Here is a 27,481-nt window from a genome sequence, read left to right as displayed (position 1 = left end):
GAGTCTCTAAGTGCCTTTTGACAAACTCCAAGCTTCTGTCTGGCCACTACCATAAAGGCCTGCTTGGCGGAGTGCTGCAGAGATGATTGTCCTTCTGGAAGGTTCTCCCATCTCCACAGAGGAACTCTCTCAGTGACCATCAGGTTCTTGGTCACCTCCCTGACCAAGGCCCTTCTCTAGGAAGTCTTGGTGCTTCCAAACTTCTATTTAAGAGTGATGGAGGCCACTGTGTTCTTGGGGACCTTCAATGCTGCAGACATTTTTTGGTACCCTTCCCCAAATCTGTGCCTCCACACAAACCATTCTCTGAGAATTCCTTCAAACTCATGGCATGGTTTTTTGCTCTGACATGCACTGTCAACTGTGGGACCTTATATAGACAGGTGTGTGCCTTTCCAAATAATTTCCAATCAATTGAGTTTACCACAGATGGACTCCAAATCAACTTGTAGAAACATCTCAAGGATGATAAATGGAAACAGGATGCACCTGAGCTCAATTTCAAGTCTCATAGCAAAGGGTCTGAATACTTATTTACATAAGGTATGCGTTTTTATTTTATTAGCAAAAATGTGTAAAAAACGTTTTTGCTTTGTCATTATAGGGTGCTGTGTGTAGATTGATCCCACCTCTTTAAGGAATACCTGGGATAGAATTAAGTAATCCTTCTACCCCCCCCCAACAAAAAAAATCTATATAGATGTACTATTGTAAAGTGGTTGTTCCGCTGGATATCATAAGGTGAATGCACCAATTTGTAAGTCGCTCTGGATAAGAGCGTCTGCTAAATGACGTAAATGTAAAATGAAATATTTTTATTTCATCCATTTTAGATTAAGGCTGAAACGTAACAAAATGTGGGAAAAAAATCAAGCCGTCTGAATACTTCACGAATGCACTGTATAGTAAGTGTATTTCTTTTAAATGACTATATTACCTGTGTTAACCTTCCTTCAGAGTTCTGTCAGGGAATTTGAGTGTTAACATTTCTCCAACCCAACCCCGCCAAGACTTCATAGTATCCAAGTGCTGGGGGGGATGTTTTTTGTACAAAGATTGTGAATTACATGTCATTATGTAACTATGAATGTATTCCAGAGAGGAATCAAAAGCAGCAAGACCATGGCTATGGACTAGTGATGCGCGGGGTTGACTCATAACCCACAGTTCCCGCCGTTATATCCGCTTGGGAGGCCGGTCTCGGATCATGAAATAAATATATATATATATTTGGGGGTTATTGCATTTTCTCCCTGGTCTCAACATCTTTGCTGCATGAGAGAAGCAGAGATGAAAGATTGAAGCAATAGTTATATGGATATAGGACTTTCTGGTGAGCAAGGGTTTATTCAGTATTCTAGGGCAACAAGTAATGGCAGAAGAAAAGCTGCATGTAGGCCTCTCTCATTATAGACAAGTGGACTAACAAATATCCTACCAAAATGTCAGAACAGTCTTAATTCGTCAGGGGATGGACTCTACAAAGGTGTCAAAAGCGTTCCATAGGGATGCTCGCCCATGTTGATTCCAACGCTTCCAGTTGTGTCAAGTTGGCTGGATGTCCTTTCGTTGGTGGACCATTGTTGACTGTGAGAAAAAAAAACAGCAGCGTTGCAGTTCTTGACACAAACCAGTGCGCCTGGCACCCACTACCATACCCCGTTCAAAGGCACTTACCGTAAATTCCGGACTATAAGCCGCAACTTTTTTCCCACGCTTTGAGCCTCACGGCTTAAACAATGACGCGGCTAATATGGATTTTTCCAGCTTTCAATTTTTTTATTTTTTTTAAAACATTCTGTGACGTGCTCAGTTTTTTGGCGGCATGAAGCTTTCATTAGACCAATGAAATTGCCGAACGGGTTAAGGTCAAACAACTTTTTTGTTTACTGTTTAGATTAAATTGAGCGCTCTCAAACTTCCCATCATTCTGATTAGGGTAGTCATTTTGTCACCCTCATCATGGCAAAGACACGGAGAAATGCATATGATGCAGCTTTCAAGTTGAAGGCGATTGATCTGGCTGTTGGAAAAGGAAATCGAGCTGCTGCACGGGAGCTTGGTCTTAATGAGTCGATAAGACGTTGGAAACAGCAGCGTGAGGAATTAACTCAGTGCAAATTAAATAACTGCAAATATAAAATCTCACTTTTTCTATACTAAAGCTTGAAATGGACAATGTCAGCGGCCTCAATTTATCAAAAGTATGGTTTCATTTCCGAATTTGAACTAAAATAAATATTCTCATGGCTCTAAACATTTTAGACTGAGTTCCACAAAAAAATTAATATTTCATAAACTTTACAAAATTGTAACGGGGACAAACAGATGCATACGGCTTCCATATAAATTGGTTTACTCTCAAACGCACTCCAAGATTTTCAATAAAAAAAAAATTGTATTTCATAGATATTACCATGTAATGACAACATATCAATTTTAATTAAACAGAGCTTTATTAACCCAACTGCAGTAAGACACTAAACAAAAACATAGCAGACATTAACACTGAACAGGTCATCAGAGCAGGTCATGAGAACCGGTCAGGTCATCAGAATCATAAAAGCGTGTGAACATTATTACCATTTCAGAGGTATGTAGGCTCCCAGAACCGCTGTTACAACACCTATGTCATCACAATCATCTTCTACACGCAACAGCTAATGGAGGAATGGAAAGACCGGAAGAAACACTACAGGCTGGGTTCACTTCCTGTTGTCAGGCTGTGGCGTTGAGGTATGTTGTGTGTGTGTAGCATGGAGCTGGTCTCACAGGTAGGTAGATACTTTTGGGTTGTGTGTGTCTGCCTCTTGGTGGCCCACACCTCTGCTTCAAGTTCTTTATGTGGCAGGATGTCACAGGCTGTGCTGGTGGAAACATTTCAAGGACATCAAAACAGATAGTAGTGGATGTCAACACGAGCAGACCAGAATAATCCGTTTGATCAAACACAATGTATACACTTTACCTGGACATGCATTTTCATCTGTTTTAAAGATGATTCCTGGATACACAATGTAGGTCTTCATTGTATGAGACTACACCACTGCCCAAGCAGCCTTGGACTTGCCCCACTATTTCCTTCCATGGCTGTGGGTTTCCTTCATTGACTGGCTGTGGCGCAACAGTGGGCACCTTCTAGCTGAGATGGAAATATCATGTTTTGAAGTACTTACAGTCGAGTTGCTTCTGTGTTGAGCTCATGCAGCTGACACCATGATATCTCAGCTGCACAGGAGGTTGGTGGCAACTTAATTTGGGAGGACGCAGTCGTGGTAATGGCAGGGGAGGAACGGTATCAAACACAAACTCATGGTTCCATTCGCTCCAACAAATTATTATGAGCCGTGCTCCTCTCAGCAGCCTATACAATTATTAGCAGGGCAATTTACTGTGAAAAATCTAAGCAAAACTTCTGATTGACAAAGAATAGAAAGCTCTCCAGTGGCGTCACTCTAATGGACTACTACTGTATGTACTCTTAAACTGGACAGTCAACATATGCATGTGGTTATAAGAATGAAGATGAACCATTATTAATTGGATAACTGACTGTCAGTCTAAACTCTTATGATCAAACAAGTATCAGGATTGAGCGTGACGGGGTTTAGTTGTTGGGCACAAAATGGCCACTGCTCCGGTGAAGAACTGGAGACCACATGGCATGCAAGAAATAGCAACTTTAAAAAAAAAGAACTCAATAAAAAAAAAAAATGTTTTGGTAAGTAATAGTTTAATGTAACAGAGTTGAACCCAATCTAACAAAAATCTATGAAATATAGAAACAAGAACGTGAACTTGTCTGTCTTTGCGCCATGTTGTTCAGAAGACTTGTATAATGTCGCATAAGTACACTATTTTTTATGGGGGGGAAATTCGTTGGCGCAACGGGGTTGAGGCTAGACTAAGGTACGCAACTAAATGGTGTGATTAAAGTTAATAATCATGCATTTACTTGGGGGAAATATATTCTCAGCAAACGAGCACAAATTGATGTTTACATCAATGGCAGAATTTGGCTTATTTGCACATTCTATCCAAAGTACAAATTCAGTGAAGGCCACGGAGGACATGACAAACCGCTCAGTGTCAGTTGAACACATTTTCTGATATTAAAGAGGAACGTAATGTAACCTTTCTTATACTTCATTACAGGGGACATTGACTAAGGTTTGTGACCCAGTATTTAAAATGTACTTTTAGAAGGTCAGAGGGACTCAAATTGTACTGGTTTCATGGAATGACCCAATTACATTTGACATTTTTACAAATAAAAATTGGAAATCTGAAATGTATTTAGTCAATAAGTATTCAACCCCTTTATTATGGCAAGCCTAAGTGTATGACTACCTAATCTCTGTACCCCACACATAACATGTATTCTCTTTAAGGTCCCTCAGTTGAGCAGTGAATTTCAAATACAGATTTAACCACAAAGACCAGGGAGGTTCCAGGTATTCTTGTAATCATTAAGGACTGGGTAGCGTTTCCAGATAAATCAAGAAACGGAATAGAGTTAAACAAGCAAAATCCTAGAGAAACCTGGTTACTGGGTGCTGAATTCACCTTTCAGCAGGACAATAACCTTAGACTACAATAGTTGATTTCCAAGACAGTGAAAGTTCCTGAGTGGCTGAGTTAATTTATTTAAATCAGCTTGAAAATCTACAAGAAAACCTGAAAATGCCTGTATAGAAATGATCAACAGCCGTCTATGGCACTGAATCTCAGCGCTAGAGGCGTCACTACAGACCTGGGTTCGATTCCAGGCTGTATCACAACCGGCCATGATTGGGAATCCCATAGGTTAGCGCCCAATTGGCCCGTTGTGGTTAAGAGTTTGGCCGGGGTAGGCCGTCATTGTAAATAAGAATGTTCTTAAAACTTTCGTAGTTGGGCAAAGCTTACTCGCCCAGAAAGACAGCTGTACTCACTGCCAACTGTGATTCTAACATGTATTGACTCAAGGGTGTAAAATATAGTATTCATACAAGCAATTTATTTGTTTCAATAAATGTGCAAAAAAATAATAATACTTTGTCCTTACGGGGTATCCTTTGTAGATGGGAGTAAAAAAAATGAATGTAATCCATTTGATTTCAGGCTTTAACACAACAGGAATAAGTTAAGGGGTATGAATACTTTCTGAAGGCACTAAGCCCGGTTTTATTTAACACACCTCAGTGCTGGAGCAAGTTACATAAATTGGACGATCAATTTCAAGTGTTGATTAAGGACTGAGTTTTGCTCAAATTGTGCTGTATTTTTTAACATTGGATTACTGTTATCAGAGCACCCTTGAGAATGAGACCCTGGGCTCAATCGGTCAAATACCTAAATAATTAGCTAGCTTTAGTTAATGGCTTGTTGTCATTAGTCAACTTACTCATGTCACACTAAGTTAAACCACTTCAAAAAGTACCATCACAGGAAAAAATAATAACAAATTAATCTTTGGAAGAGCGAGTTTTATGAAAGGAAAGGTTTAAGACTTTAAAATCACTTCAGTTTATTCAATTATCACATTTGTGAAAACATTACATTTACAAACAGCAAGATTTAGTCAATGCACTACAAATAGCAGAAGTAATATAAAGGTACCTTCCTTGTCCTCCTGGGAGTTCCCTTTGCTGCGGGCCTTGTCCATCTTCAACTCCTGTCCCATGCACTTCTTGCCGTTCAGCTCCAAGGCCGTCTGCATGTCCTCCGCGGAGCCAAATTCTACGTAGCCAAACTTCCTGGTGCGCAAGACAAGCGTGCATTAGAAGACTGCAAATAAAACCCATCAATTAGGCTTCATTGTCTTTTTCAAGTGTGCCAGCGATTGAGGATAGGACCAGCAGACGATAACACACACTGGTACCGAAGACATAGCACTGGCTTTGTTCTACCTCCGTACAATCACACGTGAGTACTGAGCAACTACAGGTGTGCCAAGAAATGGAGGGGATCCCAGTTAATGAAGTCAAATCAACTACCTTATCCCCATCAAGAATGCCATTTTTGTCTGGCCAATTGAAAAGTAGGAATGATCAGAAGTCCTGAGTGGGTCATCATAACATAGGAATCCACCGTCACTTACTTTGATGCACCAAGTCTGACATCCTGAACGTCAAGGTTCTTCTTTGAGAAGAAAGCTGCCAAGGCTTCTTTGATTTCATCAAAGTCCTTGTTTGAGTTCAGGTTGCCAATAAATAGACAGAATGTTTCTGAGGGGGAAACATTAACAATTAGGTCACGCATTAAATGATCGTCATCAACGGCAACCTATGAACACAGTCAGAATAACATGAAGGTGACATCAAATGAATCAGTATTAAGTCCCTTGTTGTTCATCATGCATATTGTGGTTCAGTGTGGGAGCAGGTGTTGGAGGGCTGAATCTAAGGCTTACCATCGCTTTCGGACTTGGCCTTCTTGGCAGGCGGGGTCTCCTTTTTGTTGTCAGCCTTCCTCTTTGCAGGAGTCGCTGGGGCCTCTGTGGAACAAAACAGCCTGCTTAGGAACCAAAAACCTTAACCAAATAACAGAGGTGAGGGGGGGGGGAATCTTTCATATAGACATGCTCTGTACTTGACCATCTTTGAAATCCTTGCAGTGTCAGGAAGAAAAGTTAACCATAACCTGTCCTGAATTAAAATCTACAGCCCTTATGCATTTCAGTCCCAGCCCTTTCTCCCTTAGATGTGCCAACACCAAAAAGGTGAAGGCAGGGGCTAATGTCACCTTCACCTGCTAGTCACAACTAGGAAACGGAAATGTCCAACTTGATAACTGGTTGAATGTGGCATGTGTTTACCTACAACATATTAGCAAGTCGGACATTTCAGAGTACTGACTAACATGTGAACGTGGTGTAAGGGCAATAATACCCAGCTGTGGTGACTGCCGGAGACCACGACACCCCTTTCACCAAGTGAATGGAGTATAAAATATTAGACCTTGGTAAGGAATAGTGACCATCTTCATCATCATCATGACTCCTCCTTAGCCTTGACCATGCCTGCTTTCTTTGCTGCGGGTGCCGGGGTGATGTCCATCTCAAATAAGTAGTGACATCAAATACATTCAGTATTAAGTCCCTTGTTCATCAAGTGTGCTTGTGCTCAGCTGACCCCTATATTGATCTGCCAGTGTGGCCTGTACCACATTGAAAGAACTACCATAATGTTGCGTGCCACCCATTCTTTCAACCAATAAGCCCTACGTGCAACGCCCAAGATAGACAGCTGGCCCCCCATCCTTACCATCATCATCGTCAGACTCCTCCTTGGCTGCAGTGACCTTCACTGAGGGCCTAGCGGCAGCCTTTTTTGGGGTGGTGCCTCCTCGGATTCTTCATCTACAGAGAAGACAGTAACAAACATCAGCGTTTGCAGTCTAGTTGGTAAAACCACTTAAACATGATGCCCTAGCAGAATAAAACATTCTAAGGGTTTACCACCTTAAAGGTACTAACGTGAAAATGGTGCATGTTGATGTTGTGTAGTAAAAATGTTAGTGTTTCCAATGACATCAGTGTGCATTGGAGTGATTGACCAATAGTGAGTAGGCATTGCCTACAAACACATCTTCCTCTGTTACAAGAAACACGCCATTCTTACATGTTGATGTGGTGCTGGAGATTAATATATAGACTTTATTTTAAAAATGTCCCTTTAAGGAATAAATGTTTCCTTAAATACAGGAATCGTTTAAGAGTGTCGCATAGAGCCCATTTAATGAGGCCCCGTTCCATATTTGTAAGTGTGCCAGCGATTGAGGATAGGACCAGCAGACGATAACACACACTGGTACCGAAGACATAGCACTGGCTTTGTTCTACCTCCGTACAATCACACGTGAGTACTGAGCAACTACAGGTGTGCCAAGAAATGGAGGGGATCCTGGTTAATAGTAAAGTAAATGTATTATCTTTCAAACCATAAACCACTGATTGTCCTGTCACTGTATCCAATTGAAATATAGAAATTAAATATGGGGAGAGACTCATACCATCATCATCTGACTTGGCTTTCTTTGCAGGTGTTGCTTTGGCTGGGGTCTTTTTGGGTGGGGGGGGGGGGGCTTCTTCTGAAAGGGCAACAAGTGTCAGGGCAGTGTAATTGAATTAGCCCAAACTACAAACATTGATGGTCCGTACACAGCCTTAGCAAACAAAATTCACTAAACAGAACCTTGAAAGGGAAGCGTTTAAACAGTTCCTTTGAAACTAATGCTGCTGATTGAGAGCTTAATTCAATATCTACCATCAATTATCTTTAATGACCAAGTACAGAAAATGACATGGTTCTTACCCGAGTAGTCATCTTCACTTCCCATTTTTAGCTGCTTTCGGTGCTGGCTTGGCTGGTGTGACAGCCTTCTTCGCTACTGCTTTTGGTGGGGCCTGGAACATAAACATTGTCAACACATTAAAACCAAGTTATTTTTCTGGAGAGATAATGTGTCCACTTGAGTCTTACCTGTTCCTCACTGGATTCCTCTTCAGGTGGTAAGCCTGTTTCTTTGGGTGCTTAATTTCAAGTGTTTAGGACAGTGGCAGCTTTGCTCAAATGGTGCATTTTTCCTCTTTATATTTACTGTTATCAGGGCACCTTTGAGAATGATCCTGGGCTCAATCGGTTCTCTTTAACTACCTAAAGGAGTTAGCGCCACCTCATGCTTGTCATTAGTCAACTTACTCATGTCTCACCAAGTTCGTTTAACCTCTTCAAAAATAACCCAGCCAAAACAGGAAAAGTACAAATTATTATTTGGAAGCGCCAGAGTATTATGAAAGGAAAGGTCAAAAGACTTTAAAAAAAAAATCACCACTTCGGTTTATTCAATCACATTTGTGAAAACCTTACATTTTCAAACAGCAAGATTTAGTCAATGCACTACAAATATCATATGATACATTTTTTTTTAATAACGTTATTTGAGGCCTCTAGTACCTCTGACTTCTAAAGACATTGACTGTACCCCACCCAAAACATGACAAAACACCGATTTACGAGATTCTAAACGCCCAACAGACATGGGCTGATTTAATCTTCCATCCATTACAATATGCCTCGCACATTTTACCGTTATACAGTCTCACCTAGAGCAAACTAGAACAAAACAAGGATATTAAAGGATAAAGGACTTTCTTACAAAAAAGGTAAAATGAAATACAAATTGTTGAATGTACAATATGTACCTGAACAAACAGGGCTTTTTCACAGCAAACAGGGTTGCCAGACATTCCACTAACTCTTTTGGGAAAAACAAACTCATATGGATGATGCAGGAAGGACAATGCAAAACTGACAGGCAGCTCTCAAGCTGAGAGGGTGAAAAGGTTGGTGCAGGGCGGTAGAGAGCCCATTACAGTTATACATCAATGAAGCTTTCTGGAATGTCCAAAAGGCTCTGCCAGCGTATGGGTACGGTGATGAAAACAGAGTCTTTTCAAAACAGTAAAATAGACAGGGATTTTTAATCATCAAATTTGATCTTCTTGCCCTGGGGCTTATCTCCGAATCCACCGCCTCTTCCACCTGGGGGGGGGGAAATAAAACAAGTTACGGTCTGTTCCTTTGAAAACAGCACATTAACACAATGGTCTAAGTTAAGGAGACTGCTTTAGCAGTTCATTCAACCAGATCAGTACCTACTATCTATGAGATTCATCACAAGATATCAGAGTGAAAAGTATACATCATCTCTGGTCTACGCAGCACAAGAGCCAAACTTTGAACCTTTACCTCTGAATCCACCACGTCCACCCCCGCGGTCACCTCCTCTGCCTCCCCTGAAGCCACCGCCACGTCCTCCCCTGCCACCGCCGAAACCACCACCGCCACGGCCAAATCCACCACCGCGACCTCCCCTGCCACCGCCGAAGCCTCCGCGACCCCCACGGAATCCACCGCTGTCGCCCTTTGGCTTGGCGTAGTCCAGGTTCACGCTGCTGCCGTCAATTTCGCCACCCTCCATGGCCTCTTTGGCAGCCTTACAGTCGTTCTCGCTGTCAAAGTCGACAAAGCCAAAGCTGGAGGGGAAGGAAGGTGACAAATGAAGGGAGGAAAGAAAAATGCATGTCTGCAGAAAGGAACAGGTGATATCTCACAAGCACAATTGATTTGCAATGCAAATGCAGTAGTCCTTTAGTCACAACTAGAGGACTATTGCTACCATCTAGTAGTTTTGTTTCACATCAGACATGGGCACACTGCCACTGAGTTCAAGGTAGGAGCCTGTTTGACTGTGATTTGGCTCTACTTCTCGTGCGAATCCATTCACTGTCACCGTGTGGACAGGAGGAGCTCATGAGAAGAAGTCCAAGGCTATAGTAGTGTTACAGTTACAACATCATTTACCATTTAGAATTGCCTGTGTCACGGTCTGTCACCACTCGGGCTCCAGTGGCACTGTCAAAGGCGTCTCTGAGTGACTGGTCTGTGGTGTCTCCAGATAGCCCTCTGACAAACAGGGTTTTTGTGGGACCTCCTGGCAACGAAGGGGGGTGAAAAAATGTTATCAATGCTACATTTAACAGACATTCTTATCCAGAGAGACTTACTATTAGTACATACATCTTAAGATAGCTGGATGAGCCATACCACTCATACAGTAGCCAAGAACCCAACTTCCTTTCTAATTGACAAGTCTACAACTACAGACTGACAACAACAAAAAAGTTTTAAATATGGAGAAGTAAAACCTACCGGATCCTCCTCTGCCTCCAGCGTCTCTCCCTCCACTGTTCTGGCTATACTCTAGCCGGATTTGCCTGCCCTCAATCTCTGTTCCATTAAGGTTCTCCAGCGCCTCCTTGGCTGCCTCTGCACTCTCAAACTCTACAAAAGCAAACCTGCACAGGAGAGAAACAAATAGGTTCAGGAACATACCACTATTGGGGGGGGGGTGTGATGAGGTTACATTGTTTCACAGCAGACATAGGCAACACCTGTTGAGATTAGGGGTGCCTGTTCATTTTGTGATTAGTCTCTACTTCTCGTGCGAATCCATACAACGCCACTGATTGGCAGAGAGGAGCTCATGAGAAGCCCTGGGGGTGCGGTCTGACCCATCCCATGAGGTCACATCCAACAGAGCTCTAGGCACTACAGTTGACCAAACAAAACCCCCTAAACTAAGGTGATGCTGTGGGAACCCCCCCCACTCACCCTTTGGGCCTGCCGTTGTTCTGTGGTACTCTGATGGAAACAGCCCCTTCGAATGCACTCTGAAGGGAGTCTTCTGTAGCACTGTAGGACAGGTTGTTAACGATGAGGGTCTTGCTTTCAGCAGCTGCCTGAGCTGAGAGAAGGAACAAGATGATTAAGGTAGATGTTGGTGTGCATCAGCACCATGGAAGTATATATTGCAGACCAGTATTTCAGTACTTGACTATCTTTGAAATCATCACAGAGTTTCAGGAAGAAAATGTTGCATCACGACTGGTCCTGATTGAAGAACTAAACGGTCCTGTAGTCGGTGGTGCGTACCTGGTGGTCTGCCTCCCTTCTGGCTCTTGATGCCTGTGTAGTCGACCATGATGGAGCGTCCCTGGACATCGGCGCCCTGGGCCTCTGTTAGCATCTTGTCCGCAATGGCTTCAGTCTTGAACGCAATATAGGCAATGCTGTGGGGAAAATGCAGCTTGGTTATATTTACTAATATAATCAGGCATTAAGAAAAGATACAATATGCAAATACATTAACCAGGATATAGAGGCAAGTCCTCACCCTCTGTTGGAACCATCCTGGCCTGGGGGTATTCTGATTTCAACAGCATCCGCAAACACTTCCTTCAAATCGTCTTCTGTGGCCGAGAAGGGCAGGTTTTTCACAAATAAGGTCCGTGCGTCCCTATCTGTTAAACGAGAAGATGAGCATGAATATTCCCATTGTGATGATACAGTAGACAGCTTCCTGTGTTTACAAACATTGACACAATAGGGCGATGTGCACGAGTTGTGACCCAACACAGGTGAGGTCTTAAAAGACCAGCAAAAAAAGCCCCCATTTCCATGTTGCATACTACTTTTGAATTATAGAATTCAAAAGGTTTGTATGAATGTCCTGCCAAATGGCTCTGGCCAGCCTTTGCTACAGCCCGGCAATGAGCATTAGCATTCTAGCTAACAGCTGCATCCAAAATAGTTAATAGTCTGTTCAAGCAAGAATCAAAACATCATTCTAAGTTAGTGTTCAGAAGTAACAGAAGTGTAAATCTAGGCTGTTGAACAAGCACAGATGTCTATGGCTTTCTCACTTCAGCCAAGAGCGCACATCTGTGTCTGCAGGGAAAAGCCCCCTACCTTTCTTCTCCTCCTGGGAGTTCCCTTTGCTGCGGGCCTTGTCCATCTTCAACTCCTGTCCCATGCACTTCTTGCCGTTCAGCTCCAAGGCCGTCTGCATGTCCTCCGCGGAGCCAAATTCTACGTAGCCAAACTTCCTGGTGCGCAAGACAAGCGTGCATTAGAAGACTGCAAATAAAACCCATCAATTAGGCTTCATTGTCTTTTTCAAGTGTGCCAGCGATTGAGGATAGGACCAGCAGACGATAACACACACTGGTACCGAAGACATAGCACTGGCTTTGTTCTACCTCCGTACAATCACACGTGAGTACTGAGCAACTACAGGTGTGCCAAGAAATGGAGGGGATCCCAGTTAATGAAGTCAAATCAACTACCTTATCCCCATCAAGAATGCCATTTTTGTCTGGCCAATTGAAAAGTAGGAATGATCAGAAGTCCTGAGTGGGTCATCATAACATAGGAATCCACCGTCACTTACTTTGATGCACCAAGTCTGACATCCTGAACGTCAAGGTTCTTCTTTGAGAAGAAAGCTGCCAAGGCTTCTTTGATTTCATCAAAGTCCTTGTTTGAGTTCAGGTTGCCAATAAATAGACAGAATGTTTCTGAGGGGGAAACATTAACAATTAGGTCACGCATTAAATGATCGTCATCAACGGCAACCTATGAACACAGTCAGAATAACATGAAGGTGACATCAAATGAATCAGTATTAAGTCCCTTGTTGTTCATCATGCATATTGTGGTTCAGTGTGGGAGCAGGTGTTGGAGGGCTGAATCTAAGGCTTACCATCGCTTTCGGACTTGGCCTTCTTGGCAGGCGGGGTCTCCTTTTTGTTGTCAGCCTTCCTCTTTGCAGGAGTCGCTGGGGCCTCTGTGGAACAAAACAGCCTGCTTAGGAACCAAAAACCTTAACCAAATAACAGAGGTGAGGGGGGGGGGGGGGGGGGGGAATCTTTCATATAGACATGCTCTGTACTTGACCATCTTTGAAATCCTTGCAGTGTCAGGAAGAAAAGTTAACCATAACCTGTCCTGAATTAAAATCTACAGCCCTTATGCATTTCAGTCCCAGCCCTTTCTCCCTTAGATGTGCCAACACCAAAAAGGTGAAGGCAGGGGCTAATGTCACCTTCACCTGCTAGTCACAACTAGGAAACGGAAATGTCCAACTTGATAACTGGTTGAATGTGGCATGTGTTTACCTACAACATATTAGCAAGTCGGACATTTCAGAGTACTGACTAACATGTGAACGTGGTGTAAGGGCAATAATACCCAGCTGTGGTGACTGCCGGAGACCATGACACCCCTTTCACCAGATGAGTAATAAAAATAAACCATCGTCACAAAATATTACTTACCATCTTCCTCCTCATCGTCATCATCATCTTCCTCCTCATCATCTTCCTCCTCCTCCTCATCTTCATCATCAGACTCCTCCTTAGCCTTGACCATGCCTGCTTTCTTTGCTGCGGGTGCCGGGGTGGTGTCCATCTCCTCTTCCTCAGAGTCTGGACGGCACAACAGGTGGCTTTAGTCTCATTAGACCCAAATCATCAACTACAGACCATTTACTGACCAGGGATTGGGCACATCAGATCAAATAAGTAGTGACATCAAATACATTCAGTATTAAGTCCCTTGTTGTTCATCAAGTGTGCTTGTGCTCAGCTGACCCCTATATTGATCGGCCAGTGTGGCCTGTACCACATTGAAAGAACTACCATAATGTTGCGTGCCACCCATTCTTTCAACCAATAAGCCCTACGTGCAACGCCCAAGATAGACAGCTGGCCCCCCATCCTTACCATCATCATCGTCGTCTTCGTCAGACTCCTCCTTGGCTGCAGTGACCTTCACTGAGGGCTTGGCGGCAGCCTTCTTTGGGGGCGGGGCCTCCTCCTCAGATTCTTCATCTACAGACAAGAGTGTAACATTAAAAAAAAAAATCCTAATTTCAGCCTAGTTGGTAAAACCATTTAACGGTGCATATAGAACTTATCAATTAGGCTTCAAGTGTGCCAGCGATTGAGGATAGGACCAGCAGACGATAACACACTGGTACCGAAGACATAGCACTGGCTTTGTTCTACCTCCGTACAATCACACGTGAGTACTGAGCAACTACAGGTGTGCCAAGAAATGGAGGGGATCCCGGTTAATAGTAAAGTAAATGTATCATCTTTCAAACCATAAACCACTGAGACTGGTGTCCCCAACCATCATTAATTGTCCTGTGACTTTCATTGTGTATCCGATAGAAAAAATTAAATATGGGCAAAGACTCATACCCTCATCATCATCATCTGACTCTTCTGCCTTGGCTGGAGCTTTCTTCGCAGGTGTGGCTTTGGCTGGGGTCTTTTTGGGTGGGGGGGCTTCCTCCTCAGACTCTTCCTCTGAAAGGGCAACAAGTGTCAGGGAAGTGTAATTTAAGTCACCAAAACTACAATCATTGATGGTCCGTAACTTCACTAAACAGAACCACGAATGGAAGCGTTTAAACAGTTCCTTTGAAATGAATGCTGCCGATCGAGAGCCTAATTCAATATCTACCATCAATTAAGTACAGAAAATGACAAGGTTCTTACCGGAGTCATCATCCTCTTCACTTTCTGCTTTTTTTGCTGCTTTCCCATTTTTAGCTGCTTTCGGTGCTGGCTTGGCTGGTGTGACAGCCTTCTTCGCTACTGCTTTTGGTGGGGCCTGGAACATATGAACAGTGTCAACACATTAAAACCAAGTTATTTTTCTGGAGAGAGAGAGTGTGTCCACTTGAGTGGTTAGTCTTACCTCTTCCTCCTCCTCATCACTTTCTTCTTCACTGGATTCCTCTTCCACCTCTTTAGGAGGTGGTGGGGCCTTTTTCTTGGGGTTAGCCTGTTTCTTTGCTGCCTATTAAAATTGGAAATGTAGGTTCAGCATTAAAAGTTATGGACAATAAGTCAAATCTAGAAGTTGTCCAGTGGTTTTACTTGCTAGCCATTTACCTGAAAACAAAAGCGACTTGCTATGAACATATGAAAGGAGAAAAAAAAGGTATTTTAAATGTCAGTAACTAACCTATTCACTTAATTTCAGACAATTTCGAGCGAATGTGACAAACCATTCACACGGGTCATCGTCACTTTAACGTTTGTCTAGACGCTTGTAACTTGGGCTTGTACCTCGTGTGTGGCATTTGGGGGCTGGTGCACAACCCACGTGGAGAGCATAAGTACGGCGCTAGTTAGCTAACTGCTAACGTTAATTATTTAGTTAGTTTTGTTGTACTCCAAATTGGCGTCTCAATTTGTCGCCACGTTTAACAAGCAATATGCCCAGTTGAAGAAACATTAAGTTCATAAATAACGAACATATTACACGACAGACCTCAAAACATTTTGGCTAGCCAGCTAGTTAGCATTAGCTAGCTAAACGTATGGCAGCACATTGCCTTACAGAAGTCAGTTCCAACTTCTCTTAGATCGAACAAATAAAATATTTGTCATAACTCCATAAAAAAAATACACACCATTATTAAAATTACATAAATAAGTTGTTGACTAGTTAACGAACGAGCGAGCCAGCAGGGTACGAAAGAGCACGCTTGATTCGCGAACGCGCATGTATGGCCATTTTAGGCAGAACTGTAAGAGCAGAGTGCAATGAGAAAACATGGCTGATCAAATCTGGGTCGAGAAAACGTTTAACTGCTTAACCTCCAATAATTAAGGCCATAAAACTACGATTGTATCAGGCTTAACATCAAATATTATCTATTTTTTGGCTAAGTAGTAGAATTAAAATGGACAAGCCAACATAATGCGTGTTTCTCTGCCATTTTCTAATGTCGGGACTGTCGTCTTTGCAATACAGGATACTTCATTTTGGATTTAAAAAAAGAAATACACCCGCATTGACAAACCACACGATTTGAGTCACAAACATAGAGTATACGAAATTGTCTTACCTTAGCTAATTTCACCATGGTTGCGTTCGGACGATTTTGGACGTGTAGAATATTTATTTAAAAGCTCAACAACCCCGGAAAAAAAAACGGATTTACTGTTCCGCTGCACGTGGCCCAACCGACTCTTTCGAACACCGAGGAAGAAAGACAGATACGTAGAGAGACGCGCGGGTTACTTTCCTGCTCTGCGCGTGCCCTAAACTCCGCCCACATTTACAATCTCCCTCCACTCACAGATCAAACATTTGCATAGTTGTCTGCGTATGGAGGCTTTTTTCACGTGCACGCGGATTTGCAGTTGATTTAAAAAAACAAGCCCCCCCCCCCGGAAAAAAAGCAGTTAAGTCGAATGTGAATTTTAAACGAATCGGGCATCGTTGAATCACACGCTTGATTATTTCAATTATATTTCTTTGTTCACATTTGACTAATTATATAACTGCAAAAAATAATATCTTTGAGGGTTTTGGGCTTTGCTATGCATGTCCAATGTAAGCCTATAATGGTGAAGCGTCCTTGGTCCACCATGCCTACACATATATTGAAGCCATTGTGTATATATGTTTGTACATGCCACCTAGGTATTAGACAGCTAAAATGTAATTATATGTCGATTTGTCCAATAATACACTATAATGCTCAATAAATTGCTCGAATTGGTTAACATTTGTCGATTGAAATGACACTGTATTGATACACAGCTGTTTCGATTTGAGCCACGTGGTCTCCTCCAGCTGCCTATCAACCACGTGCTTCTTCTTGACTAGTGTGCTGATGTTCAGCACTGCACTAATTATCTGATCTATATCAACTCTACGTTATACAACAGAACTGTGACTGGTATAATGATGAAGACATTATACGCTTCATATTTATTACAGATCAGGGAATCTGCGCAGGCTTTGAGCCACAAGAGTTTCTAAAGCGAGACTTTCCGAACCGCATGTGAAGCAGACCGGGAATTTGAGAAGTCAATGCAAGAAGTGAACAATTCCTCCTTATTAACTGGTCGTTTTCTTGAAATCTAAAGGCACAACCTAGATTCGAGCCAAAGTCTTAAGCAGTTGGACATGTTATTACTCAAACCTATTGGAAGTGACAAACTGACACGTTTTCATTTTCTTTAAAAACGACTTTTAAATATCGGAGCGTGACGACCGTTCAGACCAGATGACGTATTCTGCTCATGAGTTTTAGATAGCCGACGTCGCCTTACAAGCGTGATCGGGGGATTTCTATAGTAGAAGCAGTTTCTGCCTATCTTCATACTGTTACTGACTTTGCATGAGCCTTGTGAACAAACTTTTTTTTTTTTTTTTTTAGGCCACACAAATTTACCTTCCTGCTCTGTGCGTGCACTGAACTCCGCCCACATTTACAATCCTCTCCACTCACAGATCAAACATTTGCATATTTGTCTGCGTATGTTCTTCACGTGCACGAGGTTTGCGATTGACAAAAAAAAAGTTTAAAAAAAAAGTAGTTACTCGAATTAATCGACAATAGTGAATTACACGTTTGATATTTAAATGTAATTTCTTTGTTCATCATACAGGTCATCTATTTAAAAACATTGAATAATTACATAACTGCAAAAATAATACCCTTGAGGACTTGGGCTATGCATGTCCAATGTAGGCCTACAATGGCTTCCTTAGTCCACCATGCCTATACATTATATTAATGTAATTATGTATATATTTGTACATTCCACCCAACTAGACAGCTATAATTGCAATATGTGTTGATTTGTCTAAATAATATACCAAAATGCTCAATAAATTGTTCGAAGGTGGTTAAAAATTCTAGATTGAAATTACCATTTGTATTCATACATAGCTATTTGGATTTGAACCCCTTTTAAAAAATTCAAGATTAAGGGCAGAGAGAACCCTTGGTTTACTAAGGAACTTACAAAAATCATACGGGAACGAAATGCTATGTGGGCTAAAGCAAGAGGGACTGGTTTGGCAGATGATTGGATGGCTTTTAAACGTCTTCGAAATATGGGTGTGGCTATGATCCGTAAATTGAAAGCAGACCACTACCTGAAATCTACATCACAAAATGTAAATAATCCATCCAAATTTTGGCAAGTAGTGAAAGGTTTGGAGTGCAGAAAAGAACACAGCTTCGTAAACAATTGTTGGTCGACACACAGATTGTAACTGAGAGAACCTCCATTCTGAAAGCCTTGAACCAGCATTTTTTAGACGCAGGCAGTTTATTTGAAAAGGTCAGAGGTATAATTGAGCCCTCTATAAATTTACCTGACACCCCTGTGCACTCCTTCACCAGGTTCTCCTTTTCATCCTTCTCTGTTTCAGAAGTGTGTAAAGCCCTGAAAGAAATTGATTTAAAAAAAGTCCCCTGGCCCCCGCCTCCTACACCTAGCTGCAGACATCATTGCTCCCCCCTTAACATGTATTTTTAACCTTACGCTTGATGTTAAGGAAATCCCCAAGTTATGGAAATCTGCTTTTGTACTGCCTCTCCTGAAAGGTGGAGATCCCTCGCTACTTGACAACTATCGACCCATATCAAAATTGTCTGTACTATCAAAGGTACTGGAGTTCTTAGTTAGTAGGCAGCTAAAGACCTACTTCCAAGAAAACAACATCTTAAATGGAATGCAATCAGGTTTTAGGTCTGGCCACAGCACTGTTTCAGCAACATTGAAGGTTTTAAATGACATCCACTGTGCTCTTGATAAGAAGTTACATTGTGTGTCTGTTTTTATTGATTTGTCGAAGGCTTTTGACACCGTGGACCATTCTGTGTTGGTGCAAAGGTTAAAATGTTGTGGAATTACTGGTCATGCTCTAGATTGGTTTATAAATTAGCTATCAAATCGAGTCCATAGAGGTGTGCTCAGGTGTTCCGCAAGGTTCTATTTTGGGCCCACTGTTGTTCATTTTATATATCAACAACATTTGGGATTCCATTGAAACAGCAGATGTTAATTTTTTTGCAGATGATACTGTTCTTTATTCAAACGGTAGTAGTTTATCTTTAGCCTTTGAAAATGCCCAAAGAGCATTTAACATCATACAACAGAATCTGTATGATTTAAAGCTGATTCTAAATTCGGGTAAAACAAAATGCATGGTATTTTCAAATGTCAGGCATGTTACAAATCATGTCATTGCTACATTGGCTGGACATACTATAGAGCAAGTTAAAGTGTACAAATATTTGGGTGTGTGGGTTGATGATAAGCTGAGCTTCACTGTGCATGTAGAGAACTTGATAAGGAAGCTCAAGCTGAAAATAGGATTTTATTACCGGCATAAGGCTTGTTTTTCTTTTGAGGCCAGGAAGGAGCTGGTACAATGTACATTACTGTCGGTTTTAGATTTGAGTGATGTTATATATATGCAGGCCTCAGCCAGTACCCTGAGAGCACTTGATTCAGTGTATCATGCAGCCCTCAGGTTCATTACAAATCAGAAACGTCTAACACATCATTGTGATCTCTACAGCGCTGTTGGCTGGTCGTCATTGACCTTGCGTAGCCTTAAACACTGGTATACACTGATTTATAAGGCCATATTGGGTCAAATGCCATTTTATCTCTGTTCTTTTTTAGTCAGGTCAGTAACTAAATATTAATTGCGGTCCCATTCTGATTTGCTTCTAACAGTACCAAAAATTAGAACAGGTCATGGTAGAAATAGTTTTAGTTACTCAGCTCCGTGGTCCTGGAATTCTCTCCTGAACATTTTAAAATGTGATGATCTAGTTTCGTTGGTGGAGTTTAAACACTTGATCGATGTATATATCATAGAAGGGTGTAATTGTTTTTAGGCCAGCTGTTTTTAGTCAAGATTTTTGTGTTTTTAATGTAATATGTAATTTTTGTACTGTATGTGTGTTTATAGTTTTGTTTAATGTTGTGTTAGTGTATGTAAGTTGTTTTGTCTGAAATGTTGTTCCCCTTGCAGCTATTGGACCAGGTCTATCTTGGAAAAGAGATATTATCTCAATGAGAAAAAACCTGTGTAAATAAAGGTTAAAAATAAAAAAAATCAACTCGATGTCATACAGCAAAACAGTGACAGGTCTATAATTTGATAAAGAGGTTATATACTCTTCCTCAAATCAAATCAAATTTTATTGGTCACATACACATGGTTAGCAGATGTTAATGCGAGTGTAGCGAAATGCTTGTGCTTCTAGTTCCAACAATTCCCCAACAACTACCTAATACACACAAATCTAAAGGGGTGAATGAGAACATGTACATATAAGTATATGGATGAGCGACGGCCGAGTGGCATAGGCAAGGTGCAGTAGATGGTATAAAATACAGTATATACATGTGATATGAGTAATGTAAGATATGTAAACATTATTAAAGTGGCATTATTTAAAGTGACTAGTGATCCATTTATTAAAGTGTCCAGTGATTGGGTCTCAATACAGTATATACATGTGATATGAGTAATGTAAGAAATGTAAACATTATTAAAGTGGCATTATTTAGAGTGGCATTGTTTAAAGTGACCAGTGATCCATTTATTAAAAGTGTCTAGTGATTGGATCTCAATGTAGGCAGCAGCCTCTCCGAGTTAGTGATTGCTGTTTAGCAGTCTGATGGCCTTAAGATAGAAGCTGTTTCTCAATCTCTCGGTCCCAGCTTTGATGCATCTGTACTGACCTTGCCTTCTGGATGATAGCGGGGGGAACAGGCAGTAGCTCGGGTGGTTGTTGTCCTTGATGATCTTTTTGGCCTTCCTGTGACATCAGGTGCTGTAGGTGTCCTGGATGGCAGGTAGAATTCTCTGGATTGTGCATCTGTACAATCCACATTTTTGGTGACAAGCCAAATTTCTTCAGCCTCCTGAGGTTAAAGAGGCGCGGTTGTGCCTTCTTCACCACACTGTCTGTGTGGGTGGACCATTTCAGTTTGTCTGTGATGTGTATGCTCAGGAACTTAAAGTTTTCCACCTTCTCCACTACTGTCCCTACACTGCTGTCCCTTCGATGTGGATAGGGGGGTGCTCCCTCTGCTGTTTCCTGAAGTCCACGATCATCTCCTTTGTTTTGTTGACGTTGAGTGAGAGGTTGTTTTCCCGACACCACACTCCGAGTGCCCTCACCTCCTCCCTGTAGGCTGTCTCGTCATTGTTGGTGATCAAGCCCACTACTGTTGTGTCGTCTGCAAACTTAATGACTGAGTTGGAGGCGTGCGTGGCCACGCAGTCGTGGGTGAACAGGAAGTACAGGAGAGGGCTGAGCACACACCCTTGTGGGGCCCCTGTGTTGAGGGTCAGCGAAGTGGAGATGTTGTTTCCTACCTTCACCACCTGGGGGCGGCCTGTCAAAGTCCAGGACCCAGTTGCACAGGGAGGGGTTGAGACCCAGGGCCTCCAGCTTGATGATGAGCTTTGAGGGTACTATGGTGTTGAATACTGAGCTGTAGTCAATGAACATCATTCTGACGTAGGTATTCCTCTTGTCCAGATGGGCTAAGGCAGTGTGCAGTGCGATGGTGATTGCATCGTCTGTGGACCTATTGGGGCGGTAAGCAAATTTAAGTGGGTCTAGGGTGTTGGGTAAGGTAGAGGTGATATGATCCTTAACTAGCCTTTCAAAGCACTTCATGATGACAGAAGTGAGTGCTACAGGGCGATAGTAATTTAGTTCAGTTACCTTTGCTTTCTTGGGTACAGGAAGAATGGTGGACATCTTGAAGCAAGTGGGGACAGCAGACAGGAATAGGGAGAGATTGAATATGTCTGTAAACACTCCAGCCAGCTGGTCTGCGCATGCTCTGAGGACGCGGCTAGGGATGCTGTACCCCACAATGCCAAAGTGGAATTATGTTTTCAAGTTAATTAAAAATGAAAAGCTGAAATGTCTTGAGTCAATAAGTATTCAACCCCTTTATGGCAAGCCTACATAAGTTCAGGAGTAAAAATGTGCTTAACAAGTCACATAATAAGTTGCATTGACTCACTCTGTGTGCAATAATAGTGTTTAACATAATTGTACACAGCACACACAATTATCTGTAAGGTCCCTCAGTCGAGCAGTGAATTTGAAACACAGGTTGAACCACAAAGACCAGGGAGAATTTACAATCCCTTGCAAAGAAGGGCACCTACTGGTACAGTAAGTTGGTAAAACATCCAGTCACTATAAAGATACAGGCGTCCTTCCTAACTCAGTTGCCGGAGAGGAAGGAAACCACTCAGGGATTTCACCATGAGGCTAATGGTGACTTTGAACAGTTGCAGAGTTTAATGGCTGTGGTAGGAGAAAACTGAGGATGGATCAACAACTGCAAAGAATGTGGCAAAGAAATACATTTTATGTCCTGAATTCAAAGTGTCATGTTTGGGGCAAATCCAACACAACACATCACTGAGTACCACTCTTCATATTTTGAAGCATGTTGGTGGCTGCATCATGTTATGTGTATGCTTGACATGGCTGCATCATTTTATGGGTATACTTGACATGGCTGCATCATTTTATGGGTATACTTGACATCGGCAAGGACTATGGAGTTTTTTTAGGATAAAAAGAAACGGAAAAGAGCTAAGCACTTGCAAAATCCTAGAGGAAAATCTGGTTCAGTCTGATTTCCAATAGACACCGGGAGACAAATGAACCTTTCAGAAGGACAATAACCTAAAACACAAGTCCAAATTTACACGGGAGTTGCTTACCAAGACGACATTGAATGTTCCTGCGTGGACTAGTTACAGTTTTGACTTAAATCCGCTTGAAAATCTACGGCAAGAGTTGAAAATGGCTGCCTAGCAATGATCAACAACCAACTCGACAGAGCTTTAAGAATTTCTAAAATAATAATGTGAAAATGTTGTAAAATCCAGGTGTGCAAAGTTCTGAGAGACTTACCCAGAAAGACTCACAGCTTTAATCACTGCCAAAGGTGATTCTAACATGTATTGACTCAGGGGTGTGAATACTTATGTAAATTAGATATTTATGACTTAACATTTTTTTATACATTTTACAGTGCCTTCAGAAAGTATTCATACCCCTTGACTTATTCCACATGTTACATTACAGCCTGAATTCAAAATGGATTAAATAGACGTTTTATTTTCACACAATACCCTATAATGACAAAGTAATAACATGTTAAAACAGGTTTAGACATTTTGGCAAAAAACAAACAAACAAATAAACAGAAATACCTTATTTACATAAGCATTCAGACCCTTTGCTATGAGACTCAAAATTGAGCTCAGGTGTATCCTGTTTCCATTGATCCTCCTGGAGATGTTTCTACAACTTGACTGGAGTTCACCTGTGGTAAATTCAATTGATTGGACATGATTTGGAAAGGCACACACTTGGCTATATAAGGTCCCACAGTTGACAGTGCATGTTTTATTTATTTAATTTTATTTCACCTTTATTTAACCAGGTAGGCAAGTTGAACAAGTTCTCATTTACAATTGCGACCTGGCCAAGATAAAGCAAAGCAGTTTGACACATACAACAACACAGAGTTACACATGGAGTAAAACAAACATACAGTCAATAATATAGTAGAAAAATAAGTCTATATACAAAGTGAGCAAATGAGGTGAGATAAGGGAGGTAAAGGCAAAAAAGGCCATGGTGGCAAAGTAAATACAATATAGCAAGTAAAACACTGGAATGGTAGATTTGCAGTGGAAGAAAGTGCAAAGTAGAAATAGAAATAATGGGGTGCAAAGGAGCAAAATAAATAAATACAGTAGGGGAAGAGGTAGTTGTTTGGGCTAAATTATAGATGGGCTATGTACAGGTGCAGTGATCTGTGAGCTGCTCTGACAGCTGGTGCTTAAAGCTAGTGAGGGAGATAAGTGTTTCCAGTTTTAGAGATTTTTGTAGTTCGTTCCAGTCATTGGCAGCAGAGAACTGGAAGGAGAGGCGGCCAAAGGAGGAATTGGCTTTGGGGGTGACCAGAGAGATATACCTGCTGGAGCGCGTGCTACAGGTGGGTGCTGCTATGGTGACCAGCGAGCTGAGATAAGGGGGAACTTTACCTAGCAGGGTCTTGTAGATGACCTGGAGCCAGTGGGTTTGGCGACGAGTATGAAGTGAGGGCCAGCCAACGAGAGCGTACAGGTCGCAGTGGTGGGTAGTATATGGGGCTTTGGTGACAAAACGGATGGCACTGTGATAGACTGCATCCAATTTATTGAGTAGGGTATTGGAGGATATTTTGTAAATTACATCGCCGAAGTCGAGGATCGGTAGGATGGTCAGTTTTACGAGGGTATGTTTGGCAGCATGAGTGAAAGATGCTTTGTTGCGAAATAGGAAGCCAATTCTAGATTTAACTTTGGATTGGAGATGTTTGATGTGAGTCTGGAAGGAGAGTTTACAGTCTAACAGACACCTAGGTATTTGTAGTTGTCCACATATTCTAAGTATGAACCGTCCAGAGTAGTGATGCTGGACGGGCGGGCAGGTGCAGGCAGCGATCGGTTGAAGAGCATGCATTTAGTTTTACTTGTATTTAAGAGCAGTTGGAGGCCACGGAAGGAGAGTTGTATGGCATTGAAGCTCATCTGGAGGGTAGTTAACATAGTGTTCAAAGAAGGGCCAGATGTATACAGAATGGTGTCGTCTGCATAGAGGTGGATCAGACTCACCAGCAGCAAGAGCGACATCATTGATGTATACAGAGAAAAGAGTCAGCCCAAGAATTGAACCCTGTGGCACCCCCATAGAGACTGCCAGAGGCCCAACAACAGGCCCTCCGATTTGACACACTGACCTCTATCAGAGAAGTAGTTGGTGAACCAGGCGAGGCAATCATTTGAGAAACCAAGGCTGTGAGAGTGAGAGCAAAAACAAAACCATGAAGTCAAAGGTATTGTCTGTAGAGCTCCAAGACAGGATTGTGTCGAGGCACAGATCTGAGGAAGGGTACCAAAAAATGTCTGCAGCATTGAAGGTCCCCAAGAACACAGTGGCCTCCCATCATTCTTAAATGGAAGAAGTTTGGACCCACCAAGACTCTTCCTTGAGCTGGCCGCCCGGGCCAAACTGAGCAATCAGAGAAGGGCCTTGATTAGGGAGGTGACCAAGAACCCGAAGGTCACTCTGACAGAGCTCTAGCGTTCCTGCGTGGAGATGGGAGAACCTTCCAGAAGGACAACCATCTCTGCAGCACTCCACCAATCAGGCCTTTATGGTAGAGTGGATAGACGAAAGCCACTCCTCAATAAAAGGCACATGACAGCCTACTTGGAGTTGGCCAAAAGGCACCTAAAGGACTCTCAGACCATGAGAAACAAGATTCTCTAGTCTGATGAAACCAAGATTGAACTCGTTGTCCTGAATGCCAAGCATTACATCTGGAGGAAACCTGGCACCATCCCTAAGGTGATGCATAGTGGTGGCAGCACCATGCTGTGGGGATGTTTTTCAGCGGCAGGGACTGGGAGACTAGTCAGGATCGAGGGAAAGATGAATGGAGGAAAGTACAGAGAGAGCCTTGATGAAAACCTGCTCCAGAGCAGACTGGGCCAAAGGTTCACCTAACAACAGGACAATGACCCTAAGCACACTGCCAAGACAATGCAGAAGTGGCTCCGGGACAAGTCTCAATGTCCTTGAGTGGCCCAGCTAGAACCCGGACCTGAAAATAGCTGTGCAGCGACGCTCCCCATCCAACTTGACAGAGCTTGAGTGGATCTGCTTGACAGGGTCTGATAATGGCAATAGAAATTCAGGTTTATTTTTGCTTTTTACTGGATATCCTTAAAGGTTTTGGCAGATAGCCGCAGCAAGAAAATATGAAAACGTGATTAATACAATACAAATATGGCTGAGGCTTGGTGAATCTGACTATATATAATTGCAGGTGCAATAAATGTGCCCTGACCCCAGGTATAGATCCACTGCTGCAAGTTTATTTTAGGATAAGGTGTACATTATGAGACAGGTGCTTGTGTTCCCTTCCCAATATGTCATAATTATATGTAGGGTCGTTGTCTATCAGCATGGCTGTCCTTAAGAAAGTAACTAATAGTTAAGGATGTATTTTCATACATATAATAACACAAACAGAATTTAAATCGATGCTTTAAAATTATATAGGCCGCTTATGAATTTTTTTTCCACTGCCGTGCTGTGAAAATCACAGTTCCTATTTAATTTCCACTTGCCCATGGCCCGCTTGATTCCTGGAACCAAGCCTGGTACTGACCTAGAACCAAGCAGGCTACGGTGGGTGGAGTTACCTAGAACCAAGCCTCGTTTGATATCTGGTACTGACATAGAACCAAGCAGGCTACGGTGGAGTTACAAATGGCCGAACTCAACGATTGGTCTCACGCAATGATGTCACAGTGTTGTTAATACTCATGCCCGAGTGGAGCAAAGATGGCGTCGCTGTGAGAGGGAGTGTTTTCTTGCTTGTCCTAGTAACTTTGAGGGTTAGGTGGTTAACAGTCTAACATTGGCTATCAATCTAACTATAACTTGTTTTAACTACATATGGCAAGTTTAGAGTTCGTTTTTGTCAAGTTGAATGGGAAGAACACGACAGAAAGACAACAGAAGATGGAATATCGAAGCCTCACAGAAGACAGCAGGCATGCTAGCTAGCTACGAGGAGAGCAGCATGGATACACAAGATGCCGTGAGCTCAAGCAAGAGAAAGAACAAGACAAACCAGGACGAGATCCTTGCAACCTCTTTACCTCAGACCCCAATTAAAAATCCACCGGGGGAAAAAAGTGAAAGAGGACATTTCCATGTCTGAAATTTTCTCTGTAATCCAGTCCCTGACTACTAAACAAGACGCCACGTTCTCCAAAGAGTCCATCATAGAGCAGGCTACTGAAGAAACATCAAATGTCACGCTTGTCGTCGGTTAAAGAGGACCAAAACGCAGCAGGTATGTGAATGCTCATCTCGACGTTTTAATGAATACAAAATGAACACCAAAATAACAAACAGAAATAACGATCGACTGACAGTCTACAAGGCTAACACAGAACAATCACCCACAAATAACAAACACACCCTAATATATGGGACTCTCAATCAAAGGCAGATAGACAACACCTGCCTTCAACTGAGAGTCCCAACCCCAATTAACCAAATATAGAAACAGACATACTAGACTAAACATAGAATACCTGAAAACCAAACAGTGCCCAAAAACCCCGGAATACTTAAACCAAATGCCCCTTCAACAAAACACACCACCCCGAACCACATAAAACGAATACCCTCTGCCACG

At 42.3% G+C, this 27,481-nt stretch overlaps 2 protein-coding genes and 9 non-coding genes across 11 annotated transcripts; all 11 read right to left on the bottom strand.

The window, feature by feature from the left end:
• Window positions 1–5,484: 5,484 nt before the first annotated feature.
• Window positions 5,485–8,322, bottom strand: LOC106574187 (nucleolin). The gene is made up of 5 exons (XM_082962404.1): window positions 8,298–8,322; window positions 7,248–7,340; window positions 6,395–6,478; window positions 6,083–6,209; window positions 5,485–5,738 (listed from the first exon to the last, which is right to left on the bottom strand). The coding sequence occupies exons 1-5, from the start codon at window positions 8,320–8,322 to the stop codon at window positions 5,564–5,566; spliced, it is 504 nt and encodes a 167-aa protein (XP_082818530.1). The 3' UTR covers window positions 5,485–5,563.
• LOC123727946 (small nucleolar RNA SNORA57) lies at window positions 5,811–5,947 on the bottom strand. The gene has a single exon (XR_006759908.1). It is a non-coding gene; the product is annotated as a small nucleolar RNA SNORA57 (small nucleolar RNA).
• On the bottom strand, window positions 6,274–6,346 carry LOC123727942 (small nucleolar RNA SNORD82). Its single transcript, XR_006759904.1, has one exon. It is a non-coding gene; the product is annotated as a small nucleolar RNA SNORD82 (small nucleolar RNA).
• On the bottom strand, window positions 7,745–7,881 carry LOC123727945 (small nucleolar RNA SNORA57). The gene has a single exon (XR_006759907.1). It is a non-coding gene; the product is annotated as a small nucleolar RNA SNORA57 (small nucleolar RNA).
• A 475-nt stretch (window positions 8,323–8,797) lies between the features above and the next one.
• nucleolin (nucleolin multifunctional protein) lies at window positions 8,798–16,433 on the bottom strand. Its single transcript, XM_014149857.3, has 16 exons — window positions 16,255–16,433; window positions 15,096–15,197; window positions 14,894–15,008; window positions 14,594–14,701; window positions 14,111–14,218; window positions 13,664–13,813; window positions 13,090–13,173; window positions 12,778–12,904; window positions 12,297–12,433; window positions 11,722–11,848; window positions 11,481–11,617; window positions 11,160–11,292; window positions 10,698–10,843; window positions 10,350–10,479; window positions 9,735–10,021; window positions 8,798–9,527 (listed from the first exon to the last, which is right to left on the bottom strand). Exons 1-16 carry the CDS (start codon window positions 16,270–16,272, stop codon window positions 9,466–9,468), a joined length of 1,971 nt encoding a protein of 656 aa, XP_014005332.1. The 5' UTR covers window positions 16,273–16,433; the 3' UTR covers window positions 8,798–9,465.
• LOC123727939 (small nucleolar RNA SNORA75) lies at window positions 10,175–10,308 on the bottom strand. The gene has a single exon (XR_006759901.1). It is a non-coding gene; the product is annotated as a small nucleolar RNA SNORA75 (small nucleolar RNA).
• On the bottom strand, window positions 10,911–11,041 carry LOC123727938 (small nucleolar RNA SNORA75). Its single transcript, XR_006759900.1, has one exon. It is a non-coding gene; the product is annotated as a small nucleolar RNA SNORA75 (small nucleolar RNA).
• LOC123727947 (small nucleolar RNA SNORA57) lies at window positions 12,506–12,642 on the bottom strand. The gene has a single exon (XR_006759909.2). It is a non-coding gene; the product is annotated as a small nucleolar RNA SNORA57 (small nucleolar RNA).
• LOC123727941 (small nucleolar RNA SNORD82) lies at window positions 12,969–13,041 on the bottom strand. The gene has a single exon (XR_006759903.1). It is a non-coding gene; the product is annotated as a small nucleolar RNA SNORD82 (small nucleolar RNA).
• LOC123727940 (small nucleolar RNA SNORD82) lies at window positions 13,892–13,964 on the bottom strand. The gene has a single exon (XR_006759902.1). It is a non-coding gene; the product is annotated as a small nucleolar RNA SNORD82 (small nucleolar RNA).
• Window positions 14,317–14,451, bottom strand: LOC123727944 (small nucleolar RNA SNORA57). The gene has a single exon (XR_006759906.1). It is a non-coding gene; the product is annotated as a small nucleolar RNA SNORA57 (small nucleolar RNA).
• Window positions 16,434–27,481: the final 11,048 nt, after the last annotated feature.

Source organism: Salmo salar, chromosome 16 (assembly GCF_965601325.2).
Source record: "Salmo salar chromosome 16, fSalSal1, whole genome shotgun sequence".
Lineage (NCBI taxonomy): Eukaryota > Metazoa > Chordata > Actinopteri > Salmoniformes > Salmonidae > Salmo > Salmo salar.
The sequence above is the reverse complement of the archived record's forward strand: the minus strand, read 5'-3'. Positions and strand labels throughout refer to the sequence as shown.

Excerpts from the sequence above, each read along its gene's own strand:
- LOC106574187 (XM_082962404.1), bottom strand. The coding sequence starts at position 8,322 with ATGGGAAGTGAAGATGACTACTCGG. Across the intron at positions 6,479-7,247 it reads GGAGTCTGACGATGATGATG|AGGCCCCAGCGACTCCTGCA; the intron begins GTAAGGATGGGG and ends TTTGTTCCACAG. Across the intron at positions 6,210-6,394 it reads GGCCAAGTCCGAAAGCGATG|AAACATTCTGTCTATTTATT; the intron begins GTAAGCCTTAGA and ends TTTCCCCCTCAG.
- nucleolin (XM_014149857.3), bottom strand. Across the intron at positions 12,434-12,777 it reads GTCAGACTTGGTGCATCAAA|GAAGTTTGGCTACGTAGAAT; the intron begins GTAAGTGACGGT and ends CTTGCGCACCAG. Across the intron at positions 11,849-12,296 it reads CTCCCAGGAGGAGAAGAAAG|ATAGGGACGCACGGACCTTA; the intron begins GTAGGGGGCTTT and ends CTCGTTTAACAG.